This window comes from Erinaceus europaeus, chromosome 15 (assembly GCF_950295315.1).
Source record: "Erinaceus europaeus chromosome 15, mEriEur2.1, whole genome shotgun sequence".
Taxonomy (NCBI): Eukaryota; Metazoa; Chordata; class Mammalia; order Eulipotyphla; family Erinaceidae; genus Erinaceus; species Erinaceus europaeus.
This window is the reverse complement of record NC_080176.1, coordinates 25,996,412-26,009,671: the sequence shown is the minus strand read 5'-3', so window position 1 is coordinate 26,009,671 and position 13,260 is coordinate 25,996,412. Positions and strand designations below refer to the sequence as shown.

General features: G+C 51.9%; 1 protein-coding gene across 2 annotated transcripts; it reads right to left on the bottom strand.

Moving 5' to 3' along the window:
• Positions 1–9,996: 9,996 nt before the first annotated feature.
• On the bottom strand, positions 9,997–12,242 carry PVRIG (PVR related immunoglobulin domain containing). 2 transcript variants are annotated; one of them, XM_060172296.1, is made up of 5 exons: positions 12,119–12,242; positions 11,704–12,045; positions 11,503–11,626; positions 11,351–11,423; positions 9,997–11,268 (listed from the first exon to the last, which is right to left on the bottom strand). In XM_060172296.1, the coding sequence occupies exons 1-5, from the start codon at positions 12,177–12,179 to the stop codon at positions 11,017–11,019; spliced, it is 852 nt and encodes a 283-aa protein (XP_060028279.1). In that variant the 5' UTR covers positions 12,180–12,242; the 3' UTR covers positions 9,997–11,016. The 2 variants fall into 2 exon arrangements, with proteins under 2 accessions (XP_060028279.1, XP_060028280.1); XM_060172297.1 differs by having other exon boundaries at positions 11,378–11,423.
• Between the last annotated feature and the right edge of the window lie 1,018 nt (positions 12,243–13,260).

The window sequence follows — 13,260 nt, the reverse complement described above, 5'->3', positions numbered from 1 at the left end:
TTGTTCTTTCTTGTCATGCACTTGCTATGAGTGCTTATGCCTCGGGGTAAGCAGCTAGGGGGAAGAAGCGAAGGGGATTCCCCTACTCTCTCCCACCCCTTAGCTAATTTCTGTGGTCAGGAAGTCTCTCCCCCTCCCTCCCCCTCCTCTTTCCCTCTCCTCCTTCTCACCCTCTCCCTCTCCTTCTCCCTCTCTCTTTCCCTCTCCCTCTCTCTCCTGGCTTCCCTGTCAGTGTGGTCACTTCTGCTACATGTGTGTTGCTGCAACAGGGTCTTGCTTCAGGGCTGAGTGGGGTGGGATAAAAAATAAGCCAGGGTTTTCCCCTAAGCCCCCAGCCAGAAAAAGATGGTTCCTCTTGGAGCTATGTGTCCCTGTATCTGCCAGACTCAGGGCTTTCTCAGACTGAGCTGGGAGACGCGGAGCAAAGGAAGCCAATTCCCCAAACTCCTGCCACATGGCTACTTGAGGCTTAGTGTTTCATCTAATTTTTTTTATTTGCCTCCATTGCTCCTGGTGGCCATTATCTTTTTCTTCCTTTCTTCCTTCCTTCCTCCCTCCCTCTCTTTCTTTCTTTCTCTCTTTTTCTCTTTTTTGCCTCCAAGGTTATTGTTGGGGCTGGGTGCCTGCACCACAAATTTACTGCTCCTGGAAGTTTTTTTCTCCCTTTCACTGCCCTTGTTGTTTATCGTTGTTGTGATTATTATTGTTCTTGTCATTGATGTCATTATTGTTAGATAAGACAGAGAGAAATGGAGAAAGGGGGGGAGACAGAGAGGGGGAGAGAAAAATAGATACTTCCAGACCTGCTTCACCACTTGTGAGGCGACCCACCTGCAGGTGGGGAGCCGGGGGCTCGAACCAGGATACTTATGCTGGTTCTTTATTTTAAAATTTATTTATTTATTCCCTTTTGTTGCCCTTTTTTATTGTTGTAGTTATTGTTGTCGTTGTTGGATAGGACAGAGAGAAATGGAGAGGGAGAGAAAGATAGACACCTGCAGACCTGCTTCACTGCCTATGAAGTGACTCCCCTGTAGATGGGGAGCTGGGGGGATCTTTATGCCGGTCCGTGTGCTTTGCACCACCTGCGCTTAACCCACCGCACTACAGCCCGACTCCCCCTTATGCTGGTTCTTGTGCTTTGTGTCGTGTGCACTTAACCCACTCCCCAAACCCCTATCTTTTCTTTTTCTAGTAGAAAACTTGAGAGGGAAGGGGGTGGAGAAGGAGAGATACACTTGTACACCTTTTCATCGATGTGAAGCTTCCCCCTGCAGGTAAAGACGAGGGGGTGGTTTGTGCATGGTAATGTGTGTTCTGCCTGGTGCATTACCACCCAGCTTTATTCCTTGAGCTTTGCTTTCTCTCTCCAGCCCCTCCACTGCTGAGTCCTCAGAAGTTGCTTTCAGTATCCAGTTGAGGGTTTGGGATGTAATAATGGAAGAGATAGGGTGAGACATGTTTACTTCATTGTGTTTGTCTTATGCAAGACTGGGCCATATGCTCTTCCACTGAGCCACCTCCCCAGTTCAAATTTTTATTATTTTTATGAGAGAGAGAGAGAAGAGAGAGAGAGAGAGAGAGAGAGAGAGGCTTGGTGATGGCACACCTAGTTAAGTGCACACATTACAGTGTACAAGGAGCCAGGTTCGAGCTCCCCCACCCCTCCTGCAGTGGGAAAACTTCACGAGTGGTGAAACAGGGCTGCAGGTCTCTATCTATCTATCTATCTATCTATCTATCTATCTATCTATCATTTCCCTTCCCTCTCAATTTCTGCCTGTCTCTATCCAGTAAATAAAATAAAGATTAAAAAACAATGAGAGAGAGAGAGAGAGGACCAAAACATTTCTCCAACATCCATGGAGTTCCACGAGCCTTGTGTTTGTTGCTGTTTCATGTGATGCTGGGGGTAGAACTCAGGGTCTCACCTGTCAATGCCCATGTTTAGCGGGGGAAGCAATTACAGAAGCCAGACATCTCACCTTCTGCATCCCACAATGACCCTGGGTCCATACTCCCAGAGGGTTAAAGAATAGAAAAAGCTATCAGGGGAGGGGATGGGATACAGAGTTCTGGTGGTGGGAATTGTGTGGAGTTGTACCCCTCTTACCCTATGGTTTTTGTCAGTGTTTCCTTTTTATAAATAAAAATTAAAAAAAAAAAGAACTCAGAGCCTCATGCTTGCAAGGTTACTCCTGAGCTGCTTTATTCAATCAGAGAATAAAAGGGGGGGCACCAAGAGTGATATGGCACCATGGTGCAGACACTGAGGCCCTGTTATAACCCTACTGGCAAAACAACATAGTTGTCGTCGGGGAATTCCGTGAACATGTGTTTGTTGTGCTGTGAGCTGCTCTAGCAAATTGATTGAACCCAAGGAGGGTGTTGGGATTCTTCGTATTGGTTTGGCCCCCTTCCCCCGACCTCTGAGAGAAATGGTTTGGCCCTTGCTAGTTTCGCACCCCTCTTTCTCCCTGCCCCGTATGCTAAGGACATGCAGAGTCCCAGCAGCAGCGGCAGAGGAAGAATGATGGGGGAAACACATGGTGTGGTGATTTGCCCGTTCGTGAATAAAGATTAAACTGCAGCTTCTCAACCCAGCTGTGTGTCCTCGAGTCTCTCTCTACTGCCGCGACGCTAGCCTAGCCTGCTGGAACCCCCAAACTTTAACAACAAATGGTGCCCACGTGGACCTGACCTACGCATCTCTCAGATAAGTGAAGACAATTTGGCTACCTATGCACTATGGCCTTCTCTTCTGCTTGTGAAGAGATCTCCAAAGGCCTCTGCCCTTTCTTCACGAGACTGTTTCGCTGTTTCTGGAACATTTATATCTGGACCACTCTGTGGTTTCCGCCCAACGCCAGCCCACAGGAGCCCAACGCCAGCCCGCATGAGCCAGCTTTCCGCCACGGGTGCCGGCTCCCTCCACGCTGCTCAGCCGACATGGCAGGGCCATGGGGCAGGGCCGCGGTGGCCTATCCTGGCCGCCACCCCGTGGCACCTTGGCCCGCGCCTTCTGCACGGCTGGCCCGCCTGCCCTCGTGCTATGAAGTCTGGACAGATCCCGGACCACCCGGAGACTGTGGGCTCTCTGCCAAAACTGGGCCCCCTGGCCGAGATCTCCAGCTTGGGTCTGAAGGTAGACGAGCTAGAATACGCAGAGATTCGTGCAGAGATCGCAACCTACAATTCCTAGAAGTGGAGCTGCCCAAGAGGCCACCGCTGGACAACGCACTCCCCGAATGGCTAAGACAGTAGAGATCTGAATTCGTGTTTGAAATGACATGTCTTCGTAACAAAAGTTTCTCTCCTTGTGTATTGAAGACCATGTGTATGTGTGTGTTTCAAGTTTGGTAAAATTAACTTCAAGGTTAAAAATATAACTTTAAGGCTATATTCTTAACAGACAGCGTTAAATGAAAAAAGGTTTTCAACGTAATTCTCATAAAGATAAAATTAACTTAAATTTAAAGTCTGAGGTAAAAATTAGTTTAAATATCAATATATTTTAACTAAGTTGGTGGAAAAAAAAAACGGCGTACACCTAGGGTGTGTCTCCATCTTGAATGGGTGTAACAAAAGGTTAAAAAGACGTTGTTGATATGTAAAACTCTCAAATTCTTTCTCAATTAGAAACGTTAGATTGTGCTATGGTTATGCTAATAATTCTCATGCCTGAGGCCTTTTTTCTTTCTATGGTTCATGTTTGCCTTTCCACATTTTATTGTTTAAACTTTAAATAGCCTTAGAATCGTGCTGGAAGAGACTTCTAATTGTAACAGAGTTATCAATTGTGGTAAACTTCTAACCTGCTACAAGTTTTGTTTCATAAGTAAGTGAATTGCAGCTGTCAAGTTCTCTACAGAAAAGCAGAATTCCAATGGCTGACATTCCCCATTGAGACAGACGTACAACAATTCACCCCCTGGCAATTCTTTGGTGGACATCTGCTTTGGACTTCTATTGGACTCACTGGTACACCTCGGACACTTTACACAAAACTAGCAGCTTCCCTTATGCTGCTGGGTTTCTCAAACACTGACTGCAGCCATGCCTTGGGACTCTAGGCCTCCCCCTCCTCCCATGCTAGAAAATGCCCATCGAGGCAAGTATGCCCCCCAGAGGCAGGAAATGTTTTTTTTTAAGCTGATAAAGTTTTGCCCAGAGGCAAAAATGGCCCCCTCAGGCCTTCCCTTGGCAGCACACTGGTTCTTGTTACCCGCTTACATGTTTCTCCATGTTTGTGCCAGTTTCTTTTTTTTTGAAAATGCCTGTATGATATAGGTTTCTGTTCACCCCACACCCCTGATACTGTGGTCATTTAGTTAAAAAGAAAAGGGGGAATATGTTGGGATTCTTCGTGTTGGTTTGGCCCCCTTCCCCCGACCTCTGAGAGAAATGGTTTGGCCCTTGCTAGTTTCGCCCCCTCTTTCTCCCCGCCCCGTATGCTAAGGACGTGCAGAGTCCCAGCAGCAGGAGCGGAGGAAGAATGATAGGGAAGCACATGGTGTGGAGATTTGCCCGTTTGTGAATAAAGATTAAACTGCAGCTTCTCAACCCAGCCGTGTGTCCATGAGTCCTCTCTACTTCCGCGACGCTAGCCCGGCCTGCTGGAGCCTCCGAACTTAAACAACAGGAGGGGTCCTGGGGAAGTGCCCAGTCAGAAGCAACTTAGCTTGACATTATAACATTGAGGTGTTATCTATGTTTCTAAATTATTTATTTATTTTATTTATTTATTTATTTATTTTTATTTTATTTTGCCTCTAGAGCTATCACTGGGGCTCAGTGCCAGCACTAGGAATCCACTGCTCCTGGTGGCCATTTAATTTTATTCGATAGGACAGAGAGAAATTGAGAGAGGAGGGAAAGGTAGACACCGTAGACTTGTTTTGCCACTTGTGAAGCGATTGCCCCTGCAGGTAGGGAGCTGGGGGTTCTACCTCGGATCCTTGCATGGGTCCTTGCGCTTCATACTCTGTGCAACTTAACACAGTGCTCACCCCATTTCTAGATTATTCATTTATTTACATATTTTTTACCAGAGATCTGCTCAGCTCTGCCTTATGGTGGTGCCAGGGATTGAACCCGAGACCTCAGAGCCTCAGGCATGATAGTGTGCTCTCTCCCTGATACGTGTTTCTGAAAGAGGAATTTCAGGGTCACAGTTTGTGCAAGGAATTTGCTGAGATTGTACATAGTTGTTCTCCAACCAATATTCTTCTTTGCAGAGCACTGCTCAGCTCTGGCTTGTGGTGGTTGGCGCAGGCGCCGCCATGCGAGCTGCTTGACACGGTACCAGCTTCGCAGGAAGTTCAGCACAGCTGGACTCTCCAGGCCAAACTGAAACCATCTTGCCTTTTACCATGATTAATCTCTGTGTGGTCTTAATAATCTTTACCTATGGCCAGGCTCAGAGCCTGACCAATAACAAAAATAATGACAAAACCTGCACTGCACTCTGTAAGACTGATCATAATGGAACAAGCAATATCAGTAATGCAGAATTTTTCAGGAGGCTCTAATAGGAAAAAATGTTTTCCCCTTAATCTACACCACTTCCTTTAGTATTCCCCCTAAAATATAGAGAAAGATTGGTGGTTCCCACAGTGGAGGGGCCACCTTACATAGCATAATTAATTAATGGAAAGTTATGGTACCTGCCTAGATACAATGGGCCTTTTAATCTACCACCCACCACTATGCTCCCACTTCCTTATACAGAAATAGTACACGAGAACCTAGGTCACATAGTGAGCACACACAGAAGATGGATTCCAGCTAGAGAGTTTTAACTTTATGGAGAGGCTGGCCAGGTCAGCATCACCTTGGTGCCTTCTCAGTAAGGAACAAACAAAACTCCTTGATCAAACAATGGAACAGATTTTATGAAAAATGGGCTGCTCAGTTCGTTTAAGGCCCCTAGAAACATAACAAGCTTGAACTTTCTATGAACCACGGCTTCTGATGCATAGGGGTAAGAGAATGGCATAAACATACAGGTAGAATATTCATCTTAATCAATAGGACACCTGCCTAGCACACAGGTACAGGAATAACAAAAAACACAGAAACTGTGATGTGATCTCTAGGGAGGAAAGTGCGCCTGGAATGTGAATGTTCCACAAAGCAGGAGGTGTTCCCTACCTGCGCTGTTCTTACTTGGTGATTTTTGTTTCAATAATCAAAGCTTTGGCAATTTTTGTATTAGTGACCAAAGTCTTGGTGGTTTTTGTTTTAATAATCTATACCTTGGTGATTTTTGTTTTAATGATCTAAGCCTTATGAGACTATAAAAATCAAGTTCTGCTTAAGTATGACAGAGATGTCTGCTTGAGTTTGATTCAGCATCAACTCACTCATCTCTCATTCATTCTTTGCTGACGCCCCTCCTCCTCCAGGTTTCCCTAATAACCTGCTGGGGCTGGCCCCTGGCAGGTGGTGCTAGGGATTCAACCTGGGACTTAGGAGTCAGGCCTGGTGAAGGTATTTTAACACCTTCTTGCCCCTCTGTAGTCAAGTCTCCCTTCCCACCTCCAGCCCCTGGCCAGCACTACTTTGGATTCTGTCTGTGTAAGAGTGCTGTTTCCAGATGTTGTATAAATGGAATGCTACAGGATGTAATCTTTGGAGTTTAGCAAGATAATTGAGACTCAAAGTCATCCCTGCCTGGTTAGTCACGGATTCCTTCTACTGCAGAGTGTTAGTGCTTTGTGCAAATGTGCCACAGCGTGCGACCCCACCCGCCTGTTGGTTACTGAATGCCATACAGGTGTGTGTGAGAGTGCTTTCATTTCTAGCAGTGAGATTTTTTGGGTATTAAATCTATTTATGCTTATAAGACACTTCTGAGGGGACCAGGCAGTGGTGCACCTGGTAAAGGTGTATCATACTTGAGGACCCGGGTTCAAGCCCCCGGTTCCCACTTGCAGAGGGAAAGCTGCGCAAATAGTGAAGCAGTGCTGCAAGTGTTTCTCCTTTCTATCCCTATACCTCCCTCCCCCATTTTTTGTCTCTTACCCTCTTTCAAAACAGAGAAAGGAAAAAAAAAAGGCCTTAGGGTGGAGGGTAGATAGCATAATGGTTATGCAAACAGACTCTCATGCCTGAGGCTCCAAAGTCCCAGATTCAATCCCCCGCAACACCATAACCCAGAGCTAAGCAGTGCTCTGGTTAGAAAATAAATTAACAATTTTTTTTAAAAGGCCTCCAAGAGCCCCAGAAATGACTTTGATGGCAATAAATAAGAAACTTTTGCAGGCTCAGTCCCAGCACCACCATAAATGAGGAGTGCTCTGGTTTTTTTCTGTGTGTTTTTCTCTCTGAATCTCTCTCTTTGTGTCCCAGGTGCCCTGGGAGGTGGCTCAGTGGTAGAATGCACGCCTTACCTTACCATGAGGTCTCACCCCAACGCCACATGGGAGCACCGTGCATGGCAAGGCAGTACTGAGATGCTACTTCTCTCTCTTTGCCCTCCTCCTGGCTCTAAAAACAGCAAGACCTGGGAGTCAGGCAGTCGTGCAGCAGGTTAAGCACAGGTAGTGCAAAGCGCAAGGCCCGGCATAAGGATCCTAGCTTGAGCCCCCGGCTCCCCACCTGCAGGGGAGTTGCTTCACAGGCAGTGAAGCAGATCTGCAGGTGTCTATTTCTCTCTCCCCCCTCTGTCTTCCCCTCCTCTCTCCATTTCTCTCGGTCCTATTCAACAACAATGGCAACAATAAAACAACAAGGGCAACAAAAGGGAATAAATAAATTAATTTTTTTTTAATTAGAAGGAAAAAAAACAACAGCAAGACCCCGCCAAGTGTTTTTCCAGGTGTTGGACTTGACTCTCCAGCAGCAGAGCAGGGACTCTAGTTCCCTGCAGCCTCACCAGCTCTTGGCCTTGTGGTGGCAGCTCCTGATTTGAATCTGCATTTTCTGGGGCTGGGCTGTGGCGTGCCCAGTAGAGCACATACATAACTGTGTGCAAAGATTGGGGTTCACCTCACCTCCAGTCTCCACCTGCAGGGGGGAAGTTTCATGAATGATGAAGCAGGGCCACAGATAATCTTTCTTTCTCCATCTCCCTCTCTCTTCTCAATTTCTGTCCTTCTAAAACAAAAAACAAATCCACAGGAAATAATGACCACTAGGATCAGTGGATTTGTCATGCCAGTGCTGAGCCCTAGCAATAACCCTGGGAGGAAAAATAATCTGCAATTTTCCTAATAATTCTTTTCATGTAATTTCTTATCATCTATATCTCTCCTTAGACGATCTGCTCAAATTTTAAAGTTTTTAAGGCTGGAGTGATTGAGTACCGAGAGTCCTTTCCTACATGGCCCAAGCCCTTTGCCAGGAGAGTGTTTTGTGTGTGTCGGTATCTTCCCAGCCTGTGCTTAGCCTTTGGCTTCTCTTTCTTTATGTACCCCCTTCTCTTTAGGGGGGAGGGGACACCTGGCCCTGGAGTCACTGGGTCTGGCCCTGCCCTGCCAGGCCACCAGGGCTCTTTTCATGGCAACAGTAAGTGCCAGTTTTTTGTTTTTTTAAAAAAAACTTTTTAAAAGATATTTATTCCCTTTTGTTGCCCTTGTTTTATTGTTGTAGTTATTATTGTTGTTACTGATGTCGTCGCTGTTGGATAGGACAGAGAGAAATGGAGAGAGGAGGGGAAGACAGAGAGGAGAGAAAGATAGACACCTGCAGACCTGCTTCACCGCCTGTGAAGTGATTCCCCAGCATGTGGGGAGCCGGGGCTTGAACAGGGATCCTTACTCCAGTCCTTGAGCTTTGCGCCACCTGTGCTTAACCAGCTGCGCTACAGCCCGACTCTCAGTGCCAGTTTTAAATTGATAATTTTGTATAGACTGTGAATGATGTCAACATCCAAATGGCAGAAAAAAGGTGAAGGGGAAACAGGAGACATGCTTCCCTGGTGCAGCTACCCCACGAGGTGGCCAGGGGCTTGGACTTGACCAGGTAAACTACCTCCTGGTCCCTTTTCATGTTTTTTTTTTAAAAAAGGTTTTGTCTTTACCAAAGCCTCAACGCTCGAGTGCTGGGTCTCCGTGCAGCAGGCAGGCGCCCCCCCAGGTGAGATGTCTGCCCAGGCGAGAATTTCAGCCTGGACTGGGATTTCAGTTGAGCTCAGCCATCTGTCAGTCTGTCAGCACGCTGCTCTCGGTGGGTCTTTCTCACCCATGTTTTGCACACAGGTTCTGGGTTGCTGCCTGGACTCTAAGGCCTCCCATGCAGGGCGCCCCTGTACCCCTGCTACCTGGTCCTGTCCTGTCCACCCCATGCCACCCCTACTGGTGGACAGTCTGCCACCTCGGTGACTGCCCCCCCATGCCCCCTCCCCACTGCCCTCCAGCACGTGCTAAGCCCACCCACCCACTTCGATCCCCACCCCGCCTCACCTCCCCAGCACCTGGGATCCTTTTTAACAAATCCGCAGCCTTAGCGGGAGTCCCGGGCCCTGGCCTCGGACCTTCGTTTGTGGGAGCCTTTAAGGGTCGGGCCCGCGGGCCCGCTTTGCTGTGACACCCCACTTCTGTCCAGGTATTGTACTGAACGTCATCTGCTTCCTGGTCGTGGGGGGGGGGGGGTCCAGAGTCGGGGCGAGAGGGACCCTGGGGGACCCGCAGTGGGATGGCGGGAGAGGGGGGTACCAGGAGGGGCGGGTGAAGGCAGCTGGGCCCCTCTGGAGTGGGTCGCGGGTGTCCCCAGCCCGGTCGTGCGGACTCCTTGGCAGCGGGATCGGGGCGCCCCCTGTTGGCTGCCCGCAGCACCCGCCTCCTCCTGGCTGGGACCCTGGAGGTTAAATCTTGAGGGTCTCTGACCAGGGGGCTCCCCAGAACTCATTGTGTTCCGAGCACAACCCGCGGGCGAGGCTGAGGGCAGGGTGTCTGGGGCCTTTGTTCCTGGCGAGGTTCCGAGATGGGTTTGAGGAGCGGCTGGTGCTGATCTGCAGGCGCAGAAGGGTGCAAGGAGTAATCCAACACTTCCTTGTTCTGAAGGCTTTATTGTGCGTGTGCGCGTAGGGAGCGGAGACTCCGGCCACCCTGGGGACCTGCACCACCCGCAGAACTGCGGGATCAGGAGCCACACAGCTGGGCGGGGGTGGGGTCGCCCCAACTCCACGGGGGATGAGTGGCCCGACTGGGGGCTCCGGGAGACATCCTCTGGCCCCATGAGCATTTTCAAGCAGCAAGGTTGCCAGGGAGCCCTTCCAAGACCACCCGAGAACCTGCAAGCCCCAGTGCCCCCGACCCGGTCCCGGCCCAGTGGGCCTGAGTTACTTCTCCTGCAGAGCCCCCCCTTGCCCCCCAACACACACACCCTGCAGACCAGGCCCCCAAGCTGAGAGGTCAGACCTAGGCTGGCTGGAGGGGCCCTGGGCAGCCTGGAGCAGGGAAGGGGTGTGAGGGATCCTGTAGCTGGACTCACCCCTTCCCCACAACCCCGCAGGGAAGGGCCATGGCAGGTGCCTCCCACCAGTATTTGCTCCGGCCTGTGCCCCTCCCAGCTCTGGCCCACCGTTGGGGGTGTGTGTAGCCTGAGGCTGTGTGTGTGTTTGGGGGGGTCCCCATGGAAGGTGGGGAACTGGAGGACACCTCTCCAGAGCAGGTGTCTGCCCCTTTCCATGTGCACAGAGGGGAGCAGGCCTGGTGCCCCTACACCTTAGGTGCCACCCTTCCAAGGGGGCTTAGCTGTAGTCAGTACATCTGTCCCAGGACACAGAGAGTTGAGTTTGTAGCTGATTCACATTTTAACACCCCCCCCGGGGGGGGGAAGCTGAGGCCCCAGTCAGAGAGCCCTTGTTGACCTGTGACATCATCCAGGAGGGCACAGAGGAAGCCACCTGGACGGGCTGTCACCCCCGCCCCTCTGGACGCCCACACCCCGCGACATCCGCTGTGAGTGAGTCTGGGGAAGACACTTCTTGGAAGCCTGAGAAAAAACAGGGCATCTGGAGGTGGTATATACAAGACCCGAAGGTTGGACTTGGGGTCTCTCTCAGGAGCCCTACATGCCTCTCTCCTCCAGGGCTCTGGGTGGGGGGGGCCCCAGGCCCAGGCCCTCACCCGCCTGCACGTAGAGTCTGTTCTCCACGGAGACGAAGCTGGAGTGCACAGAGCCCAACAGAGTGGCCCGGGGGTGCTGGCAGGGTGAGTGGGAGATCAGCGCCCACGAGGCCTGGGGGCCTGGGCAGTGGTAGTTGTTGGTGACTGTGGCATAGGCGGTGTTCAGAGAGGAGAGGGAGGCTGGGCTGGTGGCCTGGGGGTGACAGAAAGCCCTGATGAGCCCTCAATCCCCCCATTTGTGGCCCCCAGTCACCCCAACTCTCCAGTAAACCTACCTGGTAGCCCTCAGCCCCTCTGCTCACCTGCATCTGGGGGCTGCTGCCGGGGGGCTGGAGCTCTGGGACGGACCTGGGAGAGAGCAGGGTCAGGGTCAGAGGCAGAGCTGAGGGGTCCCTGGGGAGAGGAGGAGTGGGGGGGGGAGGCTCACCAGAGTCTCTGCCGGTGCAGCAGGTGCAGCAGGTAGACGCAGCCGAAGAGGAGGATGCCTGATACCCCCAAGATCCCAGCCAGGTCAGCTCGCAGCAGGGAGGCTGAAGTGGGGGTGGGGTGCCCTGTGCAGAGAGGGGCATCCAGAAGGGGCATCCAGAAGAGCCCAAGCACCCCCTCAGCCGTCCTGGGTGCCACTCACCTTGTTCATGACTGAGCAGAAGGCTTCCGCAGGCCTCCTGGGAGCCCTCGGGGAAGGAAGCAAACTTGCAGCAGAAGGTGGTGTTGGGGTGGAGGCTGCCCCCTGCACACTGCTCCAGTGTGAGGGACACGCAGGTCCTGCTCTCCCAGCGCGCCTGGCAGTCGGATGCCCAGTTCCAGACTCCTGACTCGGGGTGCAGCACAGCCAGCACAGTGCCCCCAGCCCCCTCGGGGCCCCCACAGCTCACGGTGGCCAGGGAGATGGAGCCAGACCCCAGGAACCCACAGCGGAGGGAGAACGCGCTGGCCTCCCGGTGGACTTGCACCCACACGTCCGGGGTCCCTATGGATCAGGGGGTGGCCAGGCTGGTCTGTGACTCCCCCAGGCCCCTGATACCCCTCAGACCCCCACTCACCGGCCATGATGCAGAGTGTCAGCAGGGTCAGGAACAGGCCCAGGGCTGGGGGCCCACCCATGGCTGTGGGGCCCTGCGGTGGGATGCACCTGTGCTCCTCGCTCACTCACAGGCAGGAAGTCCATGTGTGAGCAGCAGCCCTGCCCTCACTTCCTCCTCCACATTCAGTGTGGGTGACAGACCCCCACCTTTGAGAGACTTAAAGTGACAGTGCCAGGTCCCCAGGCTGAGGGTGGAGGCACCTTAAGGCGCTCCCTCTGCAGAAGGCTCTGATCTGGCCTCCCCCAGAGGGGGCTCCAAAGCAGGACTGTCAGTGAGGGGTTGGGGGTGACTCCAGCGCCAGCTCCCCTTGACCTCCACTAACCTACTGGAGACCCCAGATGGCCTCCCAACACCTGCTGGGTCACTGCAGACTCCAGCTGGCACAGGCAGCCTGGGGGGAGTGTTCCCTGCAGCTCAGCCCAGGGCATGGTCATCCAGGGTCCTGTCTCCAGGGCCTGGCTTGCTCTGCTGCCCCTCCTCAGCACCGTAGCTGGACAAGCAGGGCTCACCACCTGACTCCTGCTGTTTCTCTGCTTTTAGGCAGAAATGTTCCCAAATCATTTGTCTTCCCTACAACTTCCAAATATCATCCTCTCATAAATGCTTCCACACGGGTCTACTTCAGGCTTCTGTCTTCCATTGGCCTTTTCCTGTTTCGATACCCTTGGCACTAAGTAGGGCACAGGTTTTGGTAGACGTGAGGGCTGTGGCCCCTCCTCAGAATTTTCTTTCCTGGTCAGGCAGGAGACTCTTGGCCCCAGGACTCACAGCACTGCTGGCTTAGCCACAGATCACTTCTGGCACTGACATTTCTCCGTGAAGCCCGACAGTCACGGCCCAAGCCACAGCTCAAGTCCCACTGCCGTGGAGACAGCCCTGTGCAGCCAGGACCAGGAGGGTTTGCCCTGGCGCTGTCCAGCCTCCTGATCCCGACAAAGTGGTTAGCCTCCAAGGTGGCGGCCTCCCTACAGGGAGCACCCTGTGCTCAGGGTGACAGAGGAAGGGGGATTGGTGTGGGTGACACCCATCAAAGCCAGAAGTGGATGTGGGTGACCACTCTGAAATGACCTTCCTGTCTGCAGAACGAGTCTTAACAGCAC

Bases quoted from the DNA above. Each gene is read 5' to 3' on its own strand.
- PVRIG (XM_060172296.1), bottom strand. From the start codon at position 12,179: ATGGGTGGGCCCCCAGCCCTGGGCCTGTTCCTGACCCTGCTGACACTC. The intron at 11,424-11,502 runs GTGAGCCTCCCC...GCTCTCTCCCAG, and splicing joins CTGCACCGGCAGAGACTCTG to GTCCGTCCCAGAGCTCCAGC. The intron at 11,269-11,350 runs GTAGGTTTACTG...TGTCACCCCCAG, and splicing joins GAGGGGCTGAGGGCTACCAG to GCCACCAGCCCAGCCTCCCT.